The sequence below is a fragment of the Ursus americanus genome, chromosome 35 (genome assembly GCF_024610735.1).
Source record: "Ursus americanus isolate L20-20 chromosome 35, mUrsAme1.1.p, whole genome shotgun sequence".
NCBI classification, from domain to species: domain Eukaryota; kingdom Metazoa; phylum Chordata; class Mammalia; order Carnivora; family Ursidae; genus Ursus; species Ursus americanus.
In genome coordinates, this window is record NC_142161.1 from 11,858,603 (window position 1) to 11,881,749 (window position 23,147).

The 23,147-nt window shown below is 35.7% G+C and overlaps 1 protein-coding gene across 2 annotated transcripts in view; it reads left to right on the forward strand.

The window, feature by feature from the left end:
• NUBPL (NUBP iron-sulfur cluster assembly factor, mitochondrial) overlaps positions 1–23,147 on the forward strand; it is a 237,151-nt gene that overhangs the window by 210,696 nt on the left and 3,308 nt on the right. The window contains exons 12-13 of one of the 2 annotated variants that reach the window (XR_015723103.1): positions 207–299; positions 2,138–2,270. Coding sequence is in view for 1 of the 2 variants with exons in the window: in XM_087859100.1 (XP_087715226.1) it covers positions 12,254–12,323; positions 12,833–12,839 (77 nt within the window). In the remaining variant the exon portion in view is untranslated. Of the gene's footprint in view, positions 1–206; positions 300–2,137; positions 2,271–12,253; positions 12,324–12,832; positions 12,840–23,147 lie in introns of both variants that reach the window. The other variant, XM_087859100.1, reaches the window with a different exon arrangement.

Consider the following 23,147-nt stretch of genomic DNA (forward strand, 5'->3'; position numbering starts at 1 on the left):
GATGGTAGTTGGAATATATATGCAGGTTCATAAGTGGAAGAAGAAAAAGTAGCTATAAGAGCAAGAATGAAACTTATTCTAAAATTTAGCCTATGGCAGCCTTTGCTAAGCTTCAAAGAGCTGACTTTAAAGATAGACTCCCAAGCACAGCTAGTCTGCCTGTTGTCAAGGGTAATATTTATTCCTTATTCTTCACATTTCCATAGAGTGTAGAGAATTTCCATTCCACTCTCCAAGAGGCGAAGGCAAGCTGCCCCACTCGCTTCATGCCAGGGAAGGAGGAGTGACGCATCTTATGGGTAAATTTCTTCCTGTCTGCATTTCTTTGATTTCAGCCAAATCCTGAGCTTTCTGAGGCAGGCTATGGGGAAACCTGTCCATCTCTGCCTTGGACTTGGGTGGGCAAGTCCATCTAATTTAGGAGTTGGGCATTTGGTAGTCCACTTTGGTCACATATCCTCTAATTCAGCTTTTTGTCAGTAATATAGCTAATATTATTTACCTTTATCTGAATTCTGTGTATCTCATTTACAGGGGAAGAATTCCCCCCCGCAACCACCACACTCCAAAAAACATACCAAATACCTTTCTAGAATCCTAGAAAATCAGAACCAAAGAGTACATTAGAATTCAGATATTTGCATCTCTCCATTGGAAACACTTCTAATAAAAAAATAAGTTTACCAATGGCCAGAAGCTTTCTGGGGGTGGGGAGGAGTGGGGGAAGTTATAATGAAGCACACTATATATATACAGCAAAGCATGGGAGACAAATATATAGATCAGTTATCTACAAAGTGGACACCCATGTAACTACCAACCAGGTTAAGAAGTAAACCAACACTGACATCACAGAAGCCTCAGTATTTTCTCTCACAATTGCTGCCCTCTCCTTCCCTTACAAAGTTAACCATATACTCATGTAGTAACACCTAAGCTTGTACCCTTCAACGCTATAGTTTTGCCTATTTTTTGCAATTTATATTAAATGGAATTATACAGTATTTTGCTGTATATTAATTGCTTTTATTTTGCCCTATATTAACTGCTGTGTATTGTTCCTGAGTTCCACATCTACTGTTGCATATAGGAATTATTCATATTATTTGCTGTAGAATATTACATTGTTTGAATATACCCAACTTACCCGTTCCACTGTAGGTGGATATTTGGATTGATTCCAATATTTTGTTCTTAGAGATAGTGCTGCTCTGAGCATTCTTGTACATATTTTCTTGGTGTTCCATACTTAAATTTCTATTGAGTTATTTCTTGGAGTGGAATTATTGGTAGTTGTTTAGTGGTATCTCTTTGTGGTTTTAACTTGCATTTCCCCGATTACAAATGAAGTTGAGTACCTTTACATATATTTATTGGCTAATTAGATTCCCTGTTTTGTGTACTGTCCAGTCAAATCTCTTGCCCATTTTTCTATTATGTTGTTGGAGTGTTTTATGAATCCTTGTCAGTTCTGTGTTGCAGATATCTTTCCCACTCTATTATGATTTGTCTTTTACTGTCTTAATGGTGTCTTTTGACAATCAAATAATCTTAATTTTAACATATTCAAATGTATTATTTTCCTTTAAATGATTGATTTTTGTGCAGTGCCCCCAAGATCATGAAGATATTACCCTATATTAATTTCTAGAAGTTTTAACATTGTTTTGCTTCTACATTTAGTTCTACAGTCCACCTGGAATTATGTTTTGGTTATTAGCCCTTAAGTATTTTGTGGGGTTTTTTTTCCTTGTGGTTATCTAATTGTCCACTGGGACTGTCTTTTTCCTCTACTTTTCTGCAGTACCACCTTTGTTGTAAATGAAATGTCTGTTTCTATGGATCTGTTTCTGGACTTTTATTCTGTCCCATTGGTTTATTTGTCTGCCTTTGCACCAATAAGTCATTGTTTTGTTTATCATCACCTGGTTGTTCTTCAAGAATGTTTTGGCAATTCTTGATTTTTTTCATTTTTATATAAATATTAGGGCCAGCATGTGACATTCAAAGCAACAAACTACTAGAGAGTCTCAGTTTTGCTTAGGATGGAGAAGACTAGGAAGACCATAATACTACCCTTAGAACAAGAAAAAAACTGTATGATCTACAAAACCTTAATTTTTCTTAAACCCACCAGAGATCCTAAGTTACACTGCAGCCAAGTCATCTGAAATGTATGAAAAGACAGACCCCTTCAAGGAGAGACAGGATGCAAGTATACCTTTGGCAAAATACAGAAGAAAGAGATGACAAACTCCCAACAATATCAGGTAAGAAAAATCCAGTGAAAAATTTTAACAAATTGCTGAAACTAAGTGTGGGATAGCAGAGAAACTAGAACCCCTAGAAGCTGCTAACGGAAGGGAGTTTGCATCCACTCATAGGCTTTTCTCTGTGGACCTCACAGGGTGCCTAAGAGAAGAATTGAGCATGGAGCAAGGGACTAGAGAAAGCCTTCTTGAGTAGTATAGGCCTGGAGAAGGAGAGTAGTTGATGGTTTGAGAAGAACCTCGCCTGACTCTCCTTCCCTGTGGAACAAACACCAATAAGTCACTAGGAGAGGGTAGTAAAGCTGTCCTCAGATGAAGACCCATTGTAACTGCAGGAGGGGAAATAGAACCCCCCCACACACAATCATGGGGGAGAACAGAAGTCATCCTGACTCTGGCCACTAAAGACATCCTATCCCTGAGAAGAGGGGTGGTATCACTGAGGGGAGAGTTGGTATCACTGAGAAAGCCCATTCACCAAGATTCAGGGGCATAGGGCTTATCTGAGCTAAGGCTGGATCAAAACAACAGAGAATTCCCTGCCCCACTGCAAGCTAGCAAGCACTAAGTATCAAATATTAGCAGTGTCAACTGGTGGAGGAGGGTTAAAGACTATGAATAGAGATGTGAAAAGCTAAGAGTAGAGCCAACCCATCCTTCAGTTTATGCACAAAGTAATACCAGAGGGATTTGAAGCCACTGGTGTACTGAAGGTAACCATAAAACAACAAAACCTAAATAAGATGAATTTCTGACTAAATAAACAGATCTGTACGTTAAGTTTCTAACAAAAGAAGAGTCATGCACATTTTCAGCCATAAATACTATTTACCTCCATTTTTACTATCCTACACATGATGTCCAGCATTCAGTGTAAACAATTATAAGACAACAGAACTAGAACAAATAATCCTAAAATTCTCAGGGAACCACAAGAGACCCTAAATAGCCAAAGCAATCTTGAGAAAGAAGAGCAAAGCTAGAGGTATCACAGTCCCAGATTTTAAGGTACACTACAAAGTTACAGTAATCAAAACAGTATGGTACTGGCATAAAAAAATAGTCACATAGGTCCATGGAACAGGATAAAAAGCCCAGAAATAAATCCATACTTATATGATAAAGGAGGAAAGAATATACAATGACAAAAAGAAAGTTTTTTTCAATAAATGGTGTTGGGAAAACTGGATCACTTTCTTACACCATACATAAAAATAAACTCAAAATGGAGTAACGACCTAAATGTGAGAACTGAAGCCATAAACTCCTAAAAGAAAACGTAGGCAGTAATTTCTTGGACATTGATCTTAGCAACATATTTATGGGTGCGTCTCCTCCAACAAGAGAAACAAAGGCAAAAATAAAACTAATGGGACTACACCAAAATTGAAAGTTCTTGCATGGCAAAGGAAACCATCAACAAAACAAAAAGGCACCCTACTAAATGGGAGAAAATATTTGCAAATGATATATTCAATAAGAGATAAATATTCAAAGTATATACAACTCAACTGCAAAAAAAAAAAATCTGATTATAAATAGGCAAAGGACCTGAATAGATAACTTTCCCAAAGAAGACTTAGAGATGACCAACAGGTACATGAGAAGATGCCAACATCACTAACCACAAGGGAAATGCAAATCAAAACTGTACTAATAACTCACACATGTCACAATGGCTAGTATCAAAAACACAAAAAATAACTAATGTTGGCAAGGAAGTAGAGAAAAGGGAACCTTCATGCACAGTTAATAGGAATGTACATTGGTGCAGCCACCATGGAAAACAGTATGAGGTTCCTCAAAAAATTAAAAATAGAAATATACTATCCAATAATTCCACTACTGGGTGTTTGCCTTAAGAAAATGAAAACATTAATTTGAAAAGATACATGTACCACTTTGTTTATTGCAGCATTATTTACAATAGCCAAGATAATAGAAGCAACCTAAGTGTCCCCTGATAGATGAATGGATAAAGAAGATTGATGTAATATGATGTGTGTGTGTGTGTGTGTGTGTGTGTGAGAGAGAGAGAGAGAGAGAGAGATGGAATATTAGCCATAAAGAAGAATGAGATTTTTTTGCCATTTGTGACTACAGGGGTACACCTGTATTATGCTAAGTGAAATAAGTCAGAAAAAGACAAATACTATATAATTTTACTTATATGTGGAATCTGAAAAACAATACAAGTGAACAAACAAGAAAATAGAAACAGACTCATAGATATAAAGAACAAACTGGTGATTTCCAGAGGGGAGTGGGGTAGAGGGATGGGTGAGATAGGTAAAGAATAAGAGGTACAAACCTCCAGTTAATAAAATAAATAAGTCATAGAAATTAAGAGTACAGCATAGAGAATATAGTCAATAATATTGTAATAATTTTGTATGGTGACTACACTTACATGATGAGCATTGAGTAACATATAGAATTGTTGGATCACCATGTTATACCCCTAAAACTAATATAACATTGTATTTCAACTATACTTCAATAATTAAAAAATATTTAAAAATTATAGGACGTAAAAAGCAAGAAAAATCAACCCGTTATCAAAAGACAAAGCACTCAACAGAATCAGACACAAAGATGACTCAGATGACTCATGTTTGTAATATCAAATAAGGAATGTTCATGATTAATATGTTAAAGGGTTTAAAGGAAAATGTGGACAACATGCTTGAGCACATGCAGAATTTCAGAGACAGATGGAAAGCATAAGAACAAATAAAATAGAAATGCTGGAAGAAAAAAAAACAGTAACAGAGATCAAGAATGCCTTTGGGCTCATCAGTAAAACTTGACAGATGAAATAATGAGTGAACTTGGATGTAGGTAAATAGGAACTACTCAGATTGAAGGACAAAGAATAAAGTTACACACAGACATATGTGTGCATGTGTGAGCAAGAGCTGAGAATAAATTGCCATCTCATAAGAAGAAAGGAACACTGGGACAGACAAAATATTTTAAGAGATAACTGCTAAGAATTCTCTTGATAAAATGGGAGGTAAAAAACTGGAACATTTACAGAGCTCAGAAGGCCCCAAGTGGGATTTTTAAAACAAATAACAGATTGAAACTGCTGGAAAAACAAAGATAAAAAGAAAATCTTAAAGGCAGTAAATGGAAAAATTCACATTACATACAGACAACAAAAATATGAATTACAGGAAGGCATATAACAATGGAGAGACATTAATAAAGTACTGAAATTTAAAAAACTGCCAATCCAGAATCCTATGCCAGTGAGAATAACATTCAAAAAGGAAAAACTTGGGGCACCTGGATAGCTCAGTTGATTAAGTATCCCACTCTAGGTTTTGGCTCAGGTCATAATCTCATGGGTTGTGGGATCTAGCCCTGCGTCACATTCCGTGATCAGTGGGGAGTCTGCTTGAAGATTCTCTCCCTCTGCCCTTCTCCCTACTCATGCGCTCTCTCTCTCTCTCTCTCTCAAATAAATCTTTTAAAAAAAGAGAAAAAGGAGAAACTTTTTTTTTTTTTTACAAAAGCTGAGGGAATTCATTAATAGCAGACTATACTACAATAAATGCTGTAGGAAATTCTTCAGGCAGAGGGAGTAGAACACCAGATGGAAACTTTGATCTATACAAAAGAACTGAAGATCTCTGAAAATGGTTAAAATAAAGATAAACATAAAAAGTACTTATTGTTTTGAGGTGCCTGGGTACCTTAGTCAGTTAAGCATCTGCTTTCAGCTCAGGTCATGGTCCCAAGGTCCTGGGATTGAGCCCCTCATCAGGCTCCCTGCTCAGCTGAAAGCCTGCTTCTCCCTCTCCCACTGCCCCCCTCCCCATCTTGTGCTGTCTCTGAAATAAATAAGTAAAATCTTTTTAAAAAGTACTTATTATCTTATTTTTAATCATCTTAAAAGACAATTGTCTAAATACAAAATAATAGCAATATATTGTGGATTTATAGCATATATAAAGATAAAATACATGAAAACAACACAAAAGATGAGAGGAATATATTTGGAGTATACTATTATAAGATTCTTATACTATATGAGGAAAGGTATTTAATACTATTTGAAATATTAATTAAAGCCAAATACTGTAAATTTTAAATAATTACCTTTTTAAAAAAAAAATGGGGTTAAATAATAAACCAGTAGGGGCGCCTGGGTGGCACAGTCGTTAAGCGTCTGCCTTTGGCTCAGGGCGTGATCCCGGCATTCTGGGATCGAGCCCCACATCAGGCTCCTCTGCTGGGAGCCTGCTTCTTCCTCTCCCACTCCCCCTGCTTGTGTTCCCTCTCTCGCTGGCTGTCTCTGTCAAATAAATAAAATAAAATCTTTAAAAAAATAATAATAATAATAAACCAGTAATGGCGATAAAATTGAATCATAAATCTTTAATCCAAAAGCAAGCAGAAATAGAAAGTATAAAAGGAACAAAGAGCAGATAGAACAAATAGAAAACAGCTTGCAAGATGGCAGATTTTTATCTAAACATACGGATAACTACAATGAATGCAAATGTTCGAAACATACAAATTAAAAGACAGAGATTATCAGATTGGATAAAAAAGCAAGATCCTGCTATATACTGTCTACAAAAAATCCATTTTAAATATAACGATACAAATAAACTCAAAGTAAAAGATGGAAAAGACATAAATTGTAAACATTGATCTAAAGAAAAGTAGAATGGCTGTAGTATTATCACACACAGTAGACTTCAGAACAAGGCACATTACCAGGACTGAAAATTACATAATGATAAAGGTGGTAAGTAGCCAAGAAGATGTAACAATCCTAAATATGTGTCCACCTAACAAAATAGCTTTGAAATATAGGAAGCAAAAATTTTGATGAGACTAAAAGTAAAAACAGACAAACCTATAATCAGAGTTAGAGATTTCAGTACTCCTCTCTCAGTAATTGATGGAACAAGGACAGACACTAAGTATTAGAAGACCTAAGCAATGATCAACATTTATAGACCACTTCTCCCCAAAACAACAGAATATATATTATTTTCAAGGGCACATGGGACGTTCACCAAAATAAACCATATTCTGGGTTGTAAAACATACATCAACATTTAAAATAGCTAAAATCGCATAAAACATGTTATCTTACCATAAGAATTAAATCGAATTCAATAGCAAAAAGATACCTGGAAACCTCTAAGTATCTGGAAATAAAATAATTCTAAATTACCCATATGTCAAAAAGGAAGGAAGAAGGGAAATTATAAAATATTTTGACAGACTGAAAGGGGAAATAAAACATCAAAATTTGTGGTATGCACCTAAAATAGTGCTTACAGGAAAACTTACAGCATTAAATGCTTACTCTAGAAAAGACAAAATCTATCAATGAAATAATCTTCTCTATTAAGAACCTGGAGATAGAAGAGTAAGTTAAACCCAAACAAACAGAAAAAAAAAAAAGGCAACAAATGAAATTAAGAAAAGCAGTAGAGAAAATCAGTGAAATCAAAAGCTGGTGTTTTGAAAAGTGAACAAAACAGACAAACCTCTAGCCAGACTCATTTAGAAGAGAGACAGTCAGACTTAAATTACCAACATCAGGAATGAAAGAGGATATATTACTAAGATCTTACAGACATTAAAAGTACAAAAGGAGCTATTACAAACAATTTTATGCCCATAAAATTGACAACGCAGATGAAATAGACAAATTCCTTGAAAAATACTACCAAAGCTTATTCAAGAAGTAGATGACCTGAATAGTCATAAATTATGTAAAGAAATGTAATTTGTAGTTAAGAATCAAAAAAGTAATCCCCATCCCTGGATGTCATCACTGGAAGAATATGTACCAACATTTATGGAAGAAATAATGCTAGTTCTGTAGAAACTCTTCCAGAAGACAGAAGAGGAAGGAGCACTTCCTAGCTCATTTTTTGAAGCCAGCATTACCCTGATAACTAAACCAAAGACAGTACAAGAAGACTACAGATAAATATTCCTCATAACCATAGATACAAAATATTAAACAAAATATTGTTTAATTGAATCCGTCATGTATAAAAAGAATAATACATTGTGACCAAGAGGTCATTATCCTGGGAATGCAAGGTTGCTTAAACATTTGAAAATCAATCAATGTAAATAGCAGATTAAAGAACAGACAGACTAAAGAAAAAACACCATATGTTTATCCTAATAGATGCATAAAAAGCAAATGACAAAATTAGTATTTATTTATGTAACAATTCTCAGCAAACAAGGAATAAAAGACAACTTTTCAACCTGACAGAAAGTGTCTACAAAAAAATTTACAGCTAACATCATAACTAATGGTGAAACACTACTTTCCTTCTAAGATTGGGACCAAAGCAAGGTTGTCCAAGCTCACCACTTTTATTCAATATCATAGTGGAGGTTTTATCAGTGCAATAGAAAAAGAAATAACAGCATATAGATTGGAAAGGAAGAAATATAAGTGTCTTCTTTCACAGATGACATGATTGTCTATGGAGAAAAATCCCCCAAAATAGACAAAAAGGTAACTAGAACTAAGAAGTCAATTAGGCAGTGTTGCAGTATACAAGGTTAATATACAAAAATCAATTTTATTCCTATATACTAGCAATGAATGATTGGAAGTTGAAAAAAAGTACATTTTATAATAGCACAAAAAACATTACATATTTAGATATAAATCTAAGATATGTGGACAAATACAAAACACTGATAAAAGAAATCAAAGAAAACTTATATAAATGGTGAGGGATCACGTTCATGGTTTGGAATACTTAATATTGTTAAGACATCTGTCCTCAGATGGAACTATATCCAATGCAATTCCAATTAAATTCCCAGGAGACTCTCTTGCTAAAGTTGACAACTTGGGTCTAAAATTTATATGGAAATAAAAAGGGTCTAGGACAGTGAAAACAGTTTTGAAAAAAGAAGGTTAAAGTCAGAGGACATAAATTACCTGATTTCAAGACTTTTTATAAAGCTACAGTAATCAAGACATTGTGGTTTTGATGTAAAGATAGACATATAGATCCATGGAACAGAATAGAGAGTTTAGAAATAGACATAAACTGATATGATAACTTGATTTTCAGTAAAGGTGCCAAGGCAATTTGATGAGGAATAGATAATGTTTTCAGCATCTGTGCTCTAACAATGAGACAGTCTTTTGCAAAGAAATGAAACTTTATACCTACATATCTACAAAAATTAAAATGGATCATATAACTAAATACGAAATCTAAAACCATGAAACTTCTAGAAGGAAAACATCAGAGGAAACCTTCATGATCTTAAGTTAGTCAAAGATTTCTTAAAAGGGACGTAGAAAAATCACTATAAAACTATAGAAGAAAAGGTTAAATTGTACTTCATAAAAATTAAAAGAAGTATTTAAAAACACAGTTAAGGGAAGACAATTTTCAGACTTAAGGGAAAACATTTATAAAACATATCTGACAAAGAATTTGTGTCTAAACTATATAAAGAACTCTTACAACCTGTTAGAAAGACCAAAAAAAAAAAAAAAAAAAAACCACCCTAATTTTAAAATGGGCAAAGGATTTCCCTGGAGACTTCAACAAGAAAGAGATACCACTGAAAAATAACATGAAAAATGCTCAACATCTTTAGTCACTAGAAAAATGCCCAAAAAAGCCCCCAAAACAAAACAAAACCCTGCAATGAGATACCACTACACAGCCACAATAGTGGCTACAGTGGAGAAGACTGACCACACCAACTCTTGGCGATGATATGGATTCACTGGAATTCTATCTCATACACTGTTGATGGAAATGTAAAATGGTACATTTACATTTGGAAAACAGTCTGGCATATTCTAAAAGAGTTAAACATGCACTAACATGCAATTCTAACTATTCTGCTCCTACATATTTACCCAAGAGAAACAGAACATATATCCCCTGAAGACTTATCTATAAATAAAAATATAAATTCCTACCAGTTTTGATTATAATATCCAAAAGCTGGAAACAACTCATATGTGCACCAAATGGTGAATGGACACAACAGATTTGCTCTATCTGTGCAGTAGAATACTTCATAGAATCAAATGGAATGAGTTATTGATACCATATTAATAAATCAATGCTGAGGGAAAGTGGTGCACAAAAAAAAGTGGAACCTCTATAATTCCATTTATTTTTCTTTAAGATTTTATTTGTTTATTAAAGAGAGAGAGTGAACAACAGAGAGTGTGAGCCGGGGGACGAACAGAGGGATAGGGACGAGCAGACTCCTCGCTGAGCATGGAACCCCACGCAGGGCTCCATCCCACAACCTGAGATCACAACTTGAGTGGAAACCAAGAGTCCCACGCTCAACTGATCCACCACCCAGGCACCCCTGTATAATTCCATTTATATAATTTCTAGAAACTGTGTACTTAACTACTTGAAAAGTAAATCAGTGGTTGCCTAGACATGGGTGTTGAGGGAGAAAGGGATGGAGGGAGGGAAGGATTAAAAAGGAATAAGGAAACTTAGGGAAGTGATAGAAATGTTCAATAACTTGACTATACTGAGGTTTCACAGTATATACTGTGGCCAAAACCAATCAACTTGTACACTTTAAATATGTGCAGCTTGGGGCACCTGGGTGGTTCAGTTGGTTGAGCAGCAAACTCAGTTTTGACTCAGGTCATGGTTTCAGGGTCATGAGATCGAACTCCGTGCTCAGCAGGGAGCCTGCTTGAGAGTCTCTCTGTCCCTCTGCCCCTCCCCCTGCTTGTGTGCCCTTTTCTCTCTCTCTCTAAAATAAGTAAAAATTTAAATAAATACGTATGTGGAGTTTATTGTGCGTTAGTTATACCACAATAAAGTTATAAAAAAAAGAATGGTGCAGTAATAAATTGCTTTCTGATAACTGGATTATACTTTTCAGAATAGTATATTTATGAGAAGATAACCCTTTTCAAATGACTAACATGTCACAATTCCATATATGGTTATTTTCAAATCCCTTTTTCAAACTCTCATTTTTTTCTCTCTAAGAAAGCTTATTGAAAACTAGGTGAACATTCTCTCTTGAGCTAGTTCGAATGACTATCGATATTTAGATTTCAGGTTGAAACTTGAAGGATAATCAATTCAGTTACTTGCTTTCTTTCCTTTCTTCTGCCACATCCTATTATGTGATCTGAAGCAGCAAGTTGTTTTCACATTTAAAACTATTTTTAAATAACTTGGCTAAAGTTTCCATTGAATATAGTGACAATAGAACTTGGTCATAGACCACTTTCCGAATCAGAAACCTGTACTTATATAACATTTAAATCCAGTCTTCAGTGTAAAGCATATCAGTGCTTTGAAAATCTTGTTAAACTCTGAAATTGAATGACCTATATAAATAACGATGTGCTATACTTCCACCTTATTAATTGAAAAGTACCTGACTTTCATCCCCAGGAATGTCAGGTTTGTAACAACAGTTAAGTTGGCCAATACGTAAAAGATGTTTAATGCAAAAAAGAATATCCTTTAATAAAAAAAGACAAAAAGCGGTCATTTATTTGAAGATTTTTTCAAACTATTTTCTTGCTCTTTATTATTTGTAATCAAGTTTCATAGTTCTTTTTTTAAATAATAATTTTTTATTGTGTTATGTTAGTCACCATACAGTACATCCTTAGTTTTTGATGTAGTGTTCCATGATTCATTATTTGCACATAGTTTTTGGGTTTTATTTCAGCTCATTCATACCTTATGCCTTTGGTAATTTTTATACTACTGCAAATTAGTTTGGGCCATTACACGAACATTAGTTGTCTTCTACAAAGTGAATTTTTATTATTTTAATTGAGAAATAAAATAGGAACAATAAATTATCTTCAACTACATCTGTTTCAAGCATTAGAAAAGATTTTGAAATAAGGGTGTTGCTGCTGTTGAACTGTTGTTTAAACATTATTTCTCACACTGTGCCTAATGGATTTAATTATGGTTCACACACTTGTTTCTTTATCATCTCTTCAGATGGAGAGCTATACAGATACATTGTAAACTACTACAAGAACATGTTATTAGCCTGTCTCTGCTGAGGAAGGTATTTTCAAATTATGTTGTAAAAGTCCCTTGCAAATGAATTCCATTAAGCACTGGCTTTCTCTTGTAGTTCACTAATCATAGTTACCCACCTAGATCAAATACAAAAGCAAGACAACGTATCCAAATAAAAAGGCCTTATTGTAACTGGACCCAAAGGTCGACAACAGTGATCAGTCTAAAATCCATTTAACATGGAAAAGAGCCCATCAAAAATATGTCTTCAACTCTTTTGTAGCCCATAGTTGCCCCTAGGAAGCTCATAATTCTCATACTTTTTTTTTTTTTATTGAGGACACTTAACTATCACAAAAGTTAAAACTAATAAGAGCCAAACTCTGACTTTAAGTACATTTGTAATTTTAGGGAACTGGATTGGAGAAAGATCTGCAATCTGGTTTGAAGAATAGGTGGTTTAATAGGAGGAGGAAATAATATGAGCAGGGATGGGGTATAAGTGGGCTGACTGTGGCTTACATGAGGGAGCTTTGGAAAAACTAGCCTATTTAGAGATGTAGTTTCCTATTTGGAAGTAATGGATAATAGGATGGAAAACTAATCAATTATATAGGGCCTTAAATGACAAGTGCAGATTGACCTTGACACAATGGTCAGTCATAAGATTTTTAAAAATTATTTTTATTTATAATACATGCCTTCCAGACAAAATGTAAAAGGTATAACATGAAAAATAATTGTCTGTTTTAATAAAGCCTAACAATCCGATTGAAATATCTATATGAACAGCAAAGATGCAAGAATATCTGAGAAAGTCCTGTATAAGAAAATGAGAAGGAAGAAGAGGAGGGGAAGGAGAAAATCAACTTGCTTTACTAGATATCAAAACTTACTATGAATTTATAGTAATTGAGACAGTTTGTTGTTAACACAAGAATAAAAAATTAACAAGATAAGAGAGCCCAGAAATAGTCTGTACATATTTGAACATTTGATTTATGATAAAATAGGCATTGCAGATGGGGGAAACAGTGCTGGGACAACTGGTTATCTATATGGAAAACAATGGATCCCTTCCTCATGCCATATCAAATCAACTTTAAGAGGTAAAATTATAAAATTTTGAAGAAAAGATGGGTCCTTTGTGACCTTAGGAGGGAAGAATCTCTTAAACAAGATACAAACAGCCCTAATCATAAAAGAGAAGATTGATAAATTTGGCTGCATTAAAATTAAGAATGTCTTTTCAGCAAAAGACATATAGAAAATGAGAAAAACTGTAAACTGGGAGAACATATTGCAGCACCTGTAATTAGTTATTTGGAATAATGCAAGAACAACTACAAATAAATCAATAAGAAAAAAAGGAATGACCTAATTGAAAATCAGGCAATAGAAACAAAACAGGTATTTCACGGAAGAGAAAATATGAATGGCCAATAAACAAAAGAACCTCAATACCAGTAGTAATCAGGAAGATACAAGGCAAAACCAATGAGATGCTGTTGTAAACGCACTAGATTGTAAAAATTAAGAAGTCTTAGAAAAAGTGTTGAAAGGGCTGTGTCTGAGACATTGCTGGTAAAGTGGTAAACAACCACTCTGGAGAACACGTTGTTACAATATTACAGTCACGGACCTTACTACTCTGCTCTGGGTGTTTCCTAGAGGATTTCTTGCACATGTGCAGAAGACACACATAAGAATGTTCATAGCAGGGGCGCCTGGGTGGCACAGCGGTTAAGCGTCTGCCTTCGGCTCCGGGCGTGATCCAGGTGTTATGGGATCGAGCCCCACATCAAGCTCCTCCTCTATGAGCCTGCTTCTTCCTCTCCCACTCCCCCTGCTTGTGTTCCCTCTCTCACTGGCTGTCTCTATCTCTGTCGAATAAATAAAAATAAAATCTTTAAAAAAAAAAAAAAAAGAATGTTCATAGCAGTACTGTTCAGAGTAGCAAAAATCTGCAAGTAACCCAAATGTCCAGTAACAAAAAAGTGGATAAATTCTTCGTAGTATAGTCATACAATAGAATATTATGCAAGAGTATAATGAACTGCAGCTCTTTATAAAAATGGATAATTTTAGAAACATAATGTGTGAAAATGGCGAGTTATGAAAGACTATAGTATACCATTTTATAAAGTTCAAAAAAACTCAAGATATATATGAGAATAGTCATATATACATGTGATTAAATTTTCCTAAAAACCTGTGGGAATGACAAACATTAAAATCAGGTAATTGTTACTTCTAGGGTGTCAGTGGGGGATGAGGCAGGAAAGGAACACAAAGTTTTGGTAAACTAGTTGTTTTGGGAGGGTGAGTGGGGTCATAAGTATTATCTTATTTCTTAGCTCACTTGTACTTTTTTTTTTTTTTTTTTTGAGAGAGAGAGAAAAGGGGAGAGAGACGGGGAGGGGCAGAGGGAGAGTGAGAGAATCTCAAGCAGGCTCCATGCCCAGTGCAGAGTCGGACGCTTAACCAACTAAGCCACCTGGGTGCCCCACTTGTACATATTCTTTGAATGAAATATAACCTTAAAAATTATAATTTGGAGAAAAAATATATTTTGTCCTTCTACTCACTCAACCACCTATTTTCCTTCCACAGAGGCTTATTAAATAAATTGTAGAGCAGCCACGCAGTAGAGTACAATGCAGCATTATAAAAGAACAAAGCAACCCTATATATTCTGAATGGAATGACAACTGGATTATATTGTTAAAAGAAGTGTGTGTATAATGCTACGATTTGCATTAAAACACACGCACACATTTGTATATGCATGAGTTCGCTATCTCTGTAAGGTTACCCAGAAACTGGCTCTCATGGCTTCTTGACTCAGGCAGTGACTTATAGAAGGCACATTTTTAAAAAAATGGACCCAGCCACATGTAGGAAGTGAGGTGACGGCAGTGATGGGGTATGGGTGCAAGGGAGGGACATTCAATAACGAAGTCAGGGAAAACAGGGAGACTAGCTGGAAAACCATCACAGGAGTAACCATAAGCCCAGGGCTGGGAGAAGGGTTATGGCAGTGGGATTATAAACAGAAGAGTATAAGGGAGTAAAATATATGTTTTGACACTTAATGATTAAACAGTTCATTCTGCCTAATTACTCTTGCCAAAATCCAGTAGTCTACAGTCATGTAAAACTGCATTTTTAATCTAAATGCAATTTATTTCATTATCCTATGTAAGACCTGTTAAATTCAGGGTGTGGTCATGGAATGTCATAACACAGATGGTCTTCAGAAAGTTTTGTGGACTCTCTTTTTGCATTAAAGCCACAAAGGGAGAAGAAATTTCTACAAAATCTGAAATTCTTCCTGATTTAGGCTACATAAACCACCTTTTGACCTTTCATTCTGAGAAGGATTTTACTGATAAGTCTTCTATGAGATTTAAAAATGTTTGCCTGCTAATGTGCCCTATGAAGCAATGCCAAAACTGCCTTCCTAACCGGGTATTCTAAGAGAAAATAGTTTTAAGGCAGGAAGTAGATTTCACAGGATTTATTCTTTTGACACCTGTAATTAAATTTAATTAAAACATTATAAACCTTTTCTCCTACCCAGTTATATTATGATATGAATTTTTGCATATACGTTATATCTGCAATTAATGAGTTGATTTTTCTGAAATTGTCCTATCAATTATTGACATGACCATATTTTTACTTGGTTTTAGTAAATTCTGTCGGCAACCTAAAATAAAATAGTCCCACCCCTTCTCTTCTTTCCGCCGTCCCCCTCCCACCACCACCCCACCTTTCTTCTGTACTGCTTGTCCTCATTACTCTTCTTGCAGTTGCTCTTTTTGCCAAAATGAAGCCCAGAGCCAGTTGTGTGCAGACAATATTGATTGTAGTGTTATGTGTGTGACTCTGTGCTGTCCTATTTCCCTGCACCTCAGATGGAGTTGTCCCCCTTGCCAGTACAAACCAATTACTTCTTGTTGAAGTCCCTGAGTCTTTGAACATCTGTTGTCCTTTACGTCATCTATGGGACTCAGAAAAGATCCACTTGAAGTTTTTTCTCTCATACCACAGGGATTTTCTAAAACTTGTGTTATTTCCTGTGGCCCAGAGATTGTTTCATTTTCCTGCAAGAGGAGGAAAAAAAGAGATCTAAATACTTCCTGTGATTGCATAAAGTTTATTTTAGGAACTAAAATCTGGGCTTTTTTTCCCCCCTATTACATCCTATTTTCCTTGCTCAAGATTTATAGGGAATGTTAGGTCATGTTTGCGCCTTTGCACCAAGGAAGTGTTTCTTCTACTGACTAGAAAGTTTTAAAGTAAATATTCTGTGACCCTTTAGTTCAAATTCCAGGCTCAATGTGTTTCTTGGAAGAGGAAAAAACAATGCTCTGAACCTAGCTCCTTAATCTTTAATTACTGTTCAGACTGTCGCTTGAAACACTTAACATTACTTAGTCTCCCTCCACACTAACCAATTTTTATAATTGGTGTGCATAAAATCACCAACAAGCAAAAATATCAAAACCTTTCATTAGTTTATGTCTTTTTGTGATGAGGAGAGAAAAGTTTTTACTGTCTTGAATTAGCGACTAATTGTTTTCTGTTGGATCAGGGAAATTTCTCATCCTTTCTGGGGAGGAATTTTTGCATAAACAAGATTTTTGCATCTAAGGCTTCCAATTAATTACATTTTGCAAGGAATATCAAAAATGGAGCTTCATTATAATCACTTCCTGTTAGTAGAGAGTAAGACACAGGAGCTATGTAAGTCAAGTTGCTTTTTTTTTTTTTTTTAAATGTAAAATGAGGCACTGGAAAGAGAGGAAAAAATCTGCCATCTAAGCATTTCATCTGGAACCTGTATAATCCACTTTTATTTCTGAATGATGGCTTTATTGCCATGCTTTTTAGAACACTTTAGTGTCCTGAGCTTTTAGAAACAAGTGTGGATGTGACTTGCTTGCACATTTTCTAAGAGCATCTTTTCCAAATGCTGAATAGGTGCTACCACTTCAGTTTTGGTTTCATTTCACAATTCTGTTAATAAAAATCCCTGTTGCAGACTAATTTTCCTTGACAATTCATAGCAACTTAACATGTTATTATTTTAAGCAGTAAGAGAAGGAGTCACCAATATCCATGTAAATAAGAGCATTAGTTACCATCTTCAAAACTGGGTTGAGGAGGGACGTGAAGGTTGATTTCACTATGATATAAGAGAGCAAACTGTGGGAGGAAATCTCCTTTGGTATAGTTAATTTATCTGTGCTGGAGGGCGCCTGGGTGGCTCAGTCAGTTAAGGGTCTGCCTTGGGCTCAGGTCACAATCCCAGGGTCCTGGGATCAAGTCCTGCATCGGACTCCCTGCTCAGTAGGGGAGTGTGCTGCTCCTTCTGCCCCTCCCCCTGCTTGTGCTCTTGTTCGCTCTCTCGCTCTCTCTCTCAAAAATAAATAAAATCTTTTTAAAAAATTTATCTGTGCTGGAATGTGCCATACCAATATGAATTTCTTTCCCTCTATTATTTTCATATATTGGTAAGCCTAAGGTACTCATTTTTTTCAGGTGGAAGAAACAGGTTTGGAAAGTTTAATAAACTTACCTATGTAAGACTATCAAAGGAAAATATACCCAAAGAAACTCAGGAATCATGATAAGCTTTTATTAGCTGAAAGAGTCCACAGTATTAAGTAGATATCAACTGATGTAAGATTCTATTCATATTACCCTGTTATCCACCAGAATTTCTTTGCTTTACTCACCGAAGACCACGATATAAATTTGAAAGGAAATTTTAATTTAAACACAACTATACCAGATAAGTTAGAATAAATGTAAGTGGTGTCCTTGTTGAGTTAAATATTAATGAAGAGTATCACTTTGACTCATTTATTCACTTACTCTTTCTCTCCTCTGAAAGATTTGTTTTATTTTATGGCTTTAAAGAAATATTGGTTTCTCCCAACTCCATTGCTCTGGTTTTTAAGAAATAATGATTGAGGGAAGCTCTCAAGAGAGGTTGGCATCTGGGAGGAATAAGGAGTGTGCCTCTGGTTTCTCCGCCATGGAGGGTGGTGGGGAGGAAGTGTGCAGTGCTTGAAGTGATTAAATTTGCTGGGCCATCTGGTCATCAGGAAGAGGCTGTGTTTTCAATTTCACTGTGAATGAGGAGAAGCTTATTAAGGAAGGAGAGCATTTAGTCTAAGGAAAATAGAAATCATACTTTATTTCTACCACTAAGAGCTTCAGCTTCCTTAATTGTAGAAGGAAGGTTCACTTGTGGGAGACTGACCATCTAATGATGCTGTTGTCTAAGTTACTGGGGGGACTTAAGGATGGTCTGGGAAGGTGAGCAAACACACAAGGGTAGCCACTTAGAATGGAGTCACTCCAGTCCCCTAAAGTCTCTTCCCACCCCCATACAACCTTATGGAAGGAAGAAAATGAGCAAAAGGGGTTAAATTTTTCTCAGGCCAAGGAAAGAACTCAGAGCCCCTAGTTCCTTAAAGTTTACTGCCAGAGTCTCTGATCCAGCTATCAGTTGGAAAGCCATGAATCAAGTGTAATTGATTAACATCCATCAAGTCTTCTATTTATTGAATTACTTCATGCTTTAAAAGTAAAAACCAAGTTCATGTTTTATTTACCACTTTTTAAATAAAGCACTAGGTTCAAGAGAGGCTGTAGAGGGAAAGTCAAGAATAGGAGAAGAAATCAATGCACAAAGCATATATCTGCACTAAACACTGAAATTGGAAGAGAGATGGCAATGGACGATGGTATGCAAAAAATTAAGACCTTGGATGTGAGTCCACCTGTTGCCACCTGCTGCTGTCTCTGTCATCTTTGTAGGTAATTAATACGGTTCTCAGACGCTACCTGAACCAAACCTAGAAAGCTCAAATTCTGGAATGTGATTGAGATTGTGCAGGTTGAAACTTTTTAAAGGATTTGTAGAACGTGCAGTTCCACAGACAAGTGCGGTTTGCTTCATTCAAGATGTAGCTAACCACTGAGTATAGGAAGAAATTTTCCTGACCTTTTAAGAGACTATTGGTCAGATGCTCTTTGGTTTTTTAGGCATGCTTGTCAAGGTGAGGATTCGTTTTGGTTTCCTTTGAAGCTGCCAGTATGAGAAAGGAGTGGGGTGAGGAGTGGATTGCCCTTCCAAGGAGGGCAAGAAGCATGGAGTGTGCAAAAGCTTCAAGGCCGAGAGCTTGGTCAGCTTCCAGACCACAGACTCAGGGGTCAGTGTGGCTGGAGTGGGGCCAAGGAGAGGTGAGATGGAGAGGTGCAAAGGGCTAGGTCACAAAGGGCTTCCTTCCATGTGAAGGTGACTTTCTCTGCAGATGATAAAGAGCCACTGGAAAATGTTAGCAGGCCGCCCTGCCTGTCTCCCGAGGCCTTGGCTTACTGTCCTCTCTTCGTTCCAGGCCCCATGCTCTCGGAGGGTGCTGCTTTAAGGTGCAGCTCTTGAGCTCCAGAGGCCTTTTCACTTTTCACATGCTCTGCCTTCAGCCCTCTGACTTTGTTCTCATTTACATCCCTCTTCATCTGAAATCTGAAACTCTCCTAACTCTGAATGTAGTAGTAACTTAACCATCCTTCCTGTTCTCATGTTCCCTTACCCTCACTAAAATTGCTTTTCAGGTCTTCCAATGCCTTGATGTCTCTTAACTCAGTCCTTCCCCTCTCTCTGGACTTACCTCCTTTATTAGTCAGGATTCTCCAGGGAAACAGAACTAATAGGATTTGAGTATGTATAGGTAGGTAGAAAGATGGATGTAGCTATATCTACATATCTGTTGATTGATTGAGAGATTATTTATGTATCTATTATTGAAGTTATCAATTGAAATACAATATTAGTTTGAGGTGTACAATATAGTGACACTACAAAATACTGACCATGGTAAGTGTAGTTACCATCTGTCATCATACAAAGTTATTACAGTATAATTTACTATATTCCCAGGTTAGACTTTATATCCTCATGATTTATTTATTTTATTCACTGGAAGTTTGTACCTCTTAATCCCGTTTACCAGTTTCCCCATCCTCCACCACCCTCTGGCAACCACCAGTTTGTTCTCTGTATTTAAGAATTTGTTTCTGTTTTGCTTAGCATAATACCCTCTAGGTCCATTCATGTTGTTGCAAATGGCAAGATTTCATTCTTTTTTTATGGCCAAATAATATTTCATTGTGTATATATATTTCTTTATCCATTCATCTATTGATAGATATTTCAGTCGCTTCCATATCTTGGCTATTGTAAATACTGCTGCAATGAACAGAGGGGTGCATATATCTTTTTGGTTAGTGTTTTTGTTTTCTTTGGTAAATACCTAGAAGTGGAATTGCTGAATTGTATAGTATTTCTGTTTTTAATTTTTGAGGAACCTCATACTATTTTCCATGGTGAGTGTACCAATTTACATTCTCACCACCATTACACAAGTGTTTCCTTTTCTCTACATCCTTGCCAACACTTGTTATTACTTTTGTTTTGATTCTAGTAATTGTGACAGTGTGAAGTGATATCTCATTGTGGTTTTCATTAGCATTTCCCTGACGATTAGTCATATTGAGCATCTTTTCACATGTCTGTTGACCATCTCACTGTCATCTTTGGAAAAATGTTTAGTCAGGTCCTCTGGCCATTTTAAGCAGATTATTTGTTTTTTGGTTTGAGTTATATGGGTTCTTTATATATTTTGGATATTAACCCCCATCAGACATGTCATTTGTAAATATCTTCTCCCATTCAGCAGATTGTCTTTTTGTTTTGTTGATGGTCTCCTTTGCTGTGAAAAAGCTTTTTAGATTTATGCAGTCCCAATAGTTTATTTTTGCTTTTGTTTTCCTTGTATGAAGAAATGGATCCAAAAAAACATTGCTAAGACCAATGTCTAAGAGTTTACTGCATATGTTTTCATTTATGAGTTTTACGGTTTCAGGTTTTACATTTAGGTCTTTAATCCATTTTGAGTTTTTTTTTGTATATCATATAAGAAAATGGTTGTGTTTCATTCTTTGGCATGTAGCTGTTATTTCTCCAACACCATTTATTGAAGAAAACTCTTTTTCCCATTGTATATTCTTTCCTCCTTTGTCAGGTTAATTGACCATATGAGCATGAATTTACTTCTGGTCTCTGTGTTCTGTTCCATTGATCAATGTGTCCATTTTTATGCCAGTACCATACTGTTTTGATTACTACAGCTTTGTAGTATAATTTGAAATCTGGGAGTGTGGTACCTCTGGCTTTGTGGTCTTCTCAAAGTTGCTTTAGCTATTTGGGGTCTTTTATGGTTGCATACCAATTTTAGGATTATTTGTTCTATTCTTTGAAAACTGCTATTGATACTTTGATAGGATTTTATTGACTCTGTAGATTGTTTTGCGTAGTATGGACATTTTAACAATATTAATTCTTCCAATCCATGGGTGTGGTATATCTTTCCATTTATTCATGTCATCTTCAATTTCTTTCATCAGTGTCTTATAGTTTTCAGAGTACAGGTCTTTCACCTCCTTGGTTAAATTTATTTCTAAGTATTTTATCCGTTTTTTTATACAATTGTAAATGGGATCATTTTCTTGATTTCTCTTTACTAGTTTATTGGTGTATAGAAATAGATTTCTGTATATAAGTTTTGTATCCTCCAACTTTACTGAATTCATTTATTCTAATAGTTTTTTTTTTAGTGAAGCCTTTATGGTTTTCTATATATAGTATCATGTCATCTGCAAATAGTGACAGTTTACCTCTTCCTTACCAATTTGGGTGCCTTTCCCTTCCCTTCTTCTCTCTTCCCTCCCCTCCCCTCCCCTTCCTTTCTCTTTTCTTTACTTTCTTTTCTTTCCTTGTCTGGTTGCTGTGGCTATGACTTATAGTATTATGTTGCATAAAAGTGGTGAGAGTGGCTATCCTTGCCTTGTTTCTGATCTTAGAGGAAAAGCTTTCAGCTTTTCACCACTGAAGATGAAGTTAGCTGTGGGTTTGCCATATATGGCCTTTACTATGCTGAGTTATGTTCTATACCCACTTTGTTTAGAGCTTTTTTATCTTATCATGAATGAATGTTGGCTTTTGTCAAAATTTTTTTCTCATCTCTTGAGATAATCATGATTTTTATCCTTCATTTTGTTAATGTGGTATATCATGTTGATTGATTTGCATGGAGGAAGATATATTTTAAGGAATTGGCTCACACAGTTTTGGAGGTTGGTGAATCCAAAATCTGTAGGGTAGGTTGGCAGGATAGAGAGTCATGGAAGATCTGATGTTGTGATTCAAATCAAAAGGCTGTCAGGCTGGAGACCAGGAAAGAGCTGATATGATTCAAGTCCAAAAGCTATTTGTTGGCAGAATTGCTTTCTTGCTTAGGGAGGTCAGTCTTTTTTTGTATTCAAGTCTTCAGCCAATTGAATGACTGAATGAAGCCTACCCACATTATGGAGGACAATCTGCTTTACTCAAAGTCTGTTTATTTATTTATTTATTTTTAATGAGTTCTAGGGCAGTGAGTCCTCATATCTTAACATCACTGCTCTCCTTTATTTTTTTTTTCAAATTTTTATTTAAATTCTAGTTAATTAACATGTAGTGTAATATTGTTTTCAGGAGTAGAATTTAGTGGTTCATCGCTTTCATTTAATATCCAGTGCTCAACACAACAGATGCCTTCCTTAATACTTATCATCCATTTTGCCCATCTGCCACCCACCTCCTTCCAACAACCTTCAGTTTGTTCTCATAAAGAGTCTCTTATGGTTTGTTTCCCTCTCTCTCTCTCTCTCTCTCTCTCTCTCTCTTTTTTTCTCCTTTCTATGAGCCCAAATGTCCATCAACTGATGAATGGATAAAGAAGATGTGGTG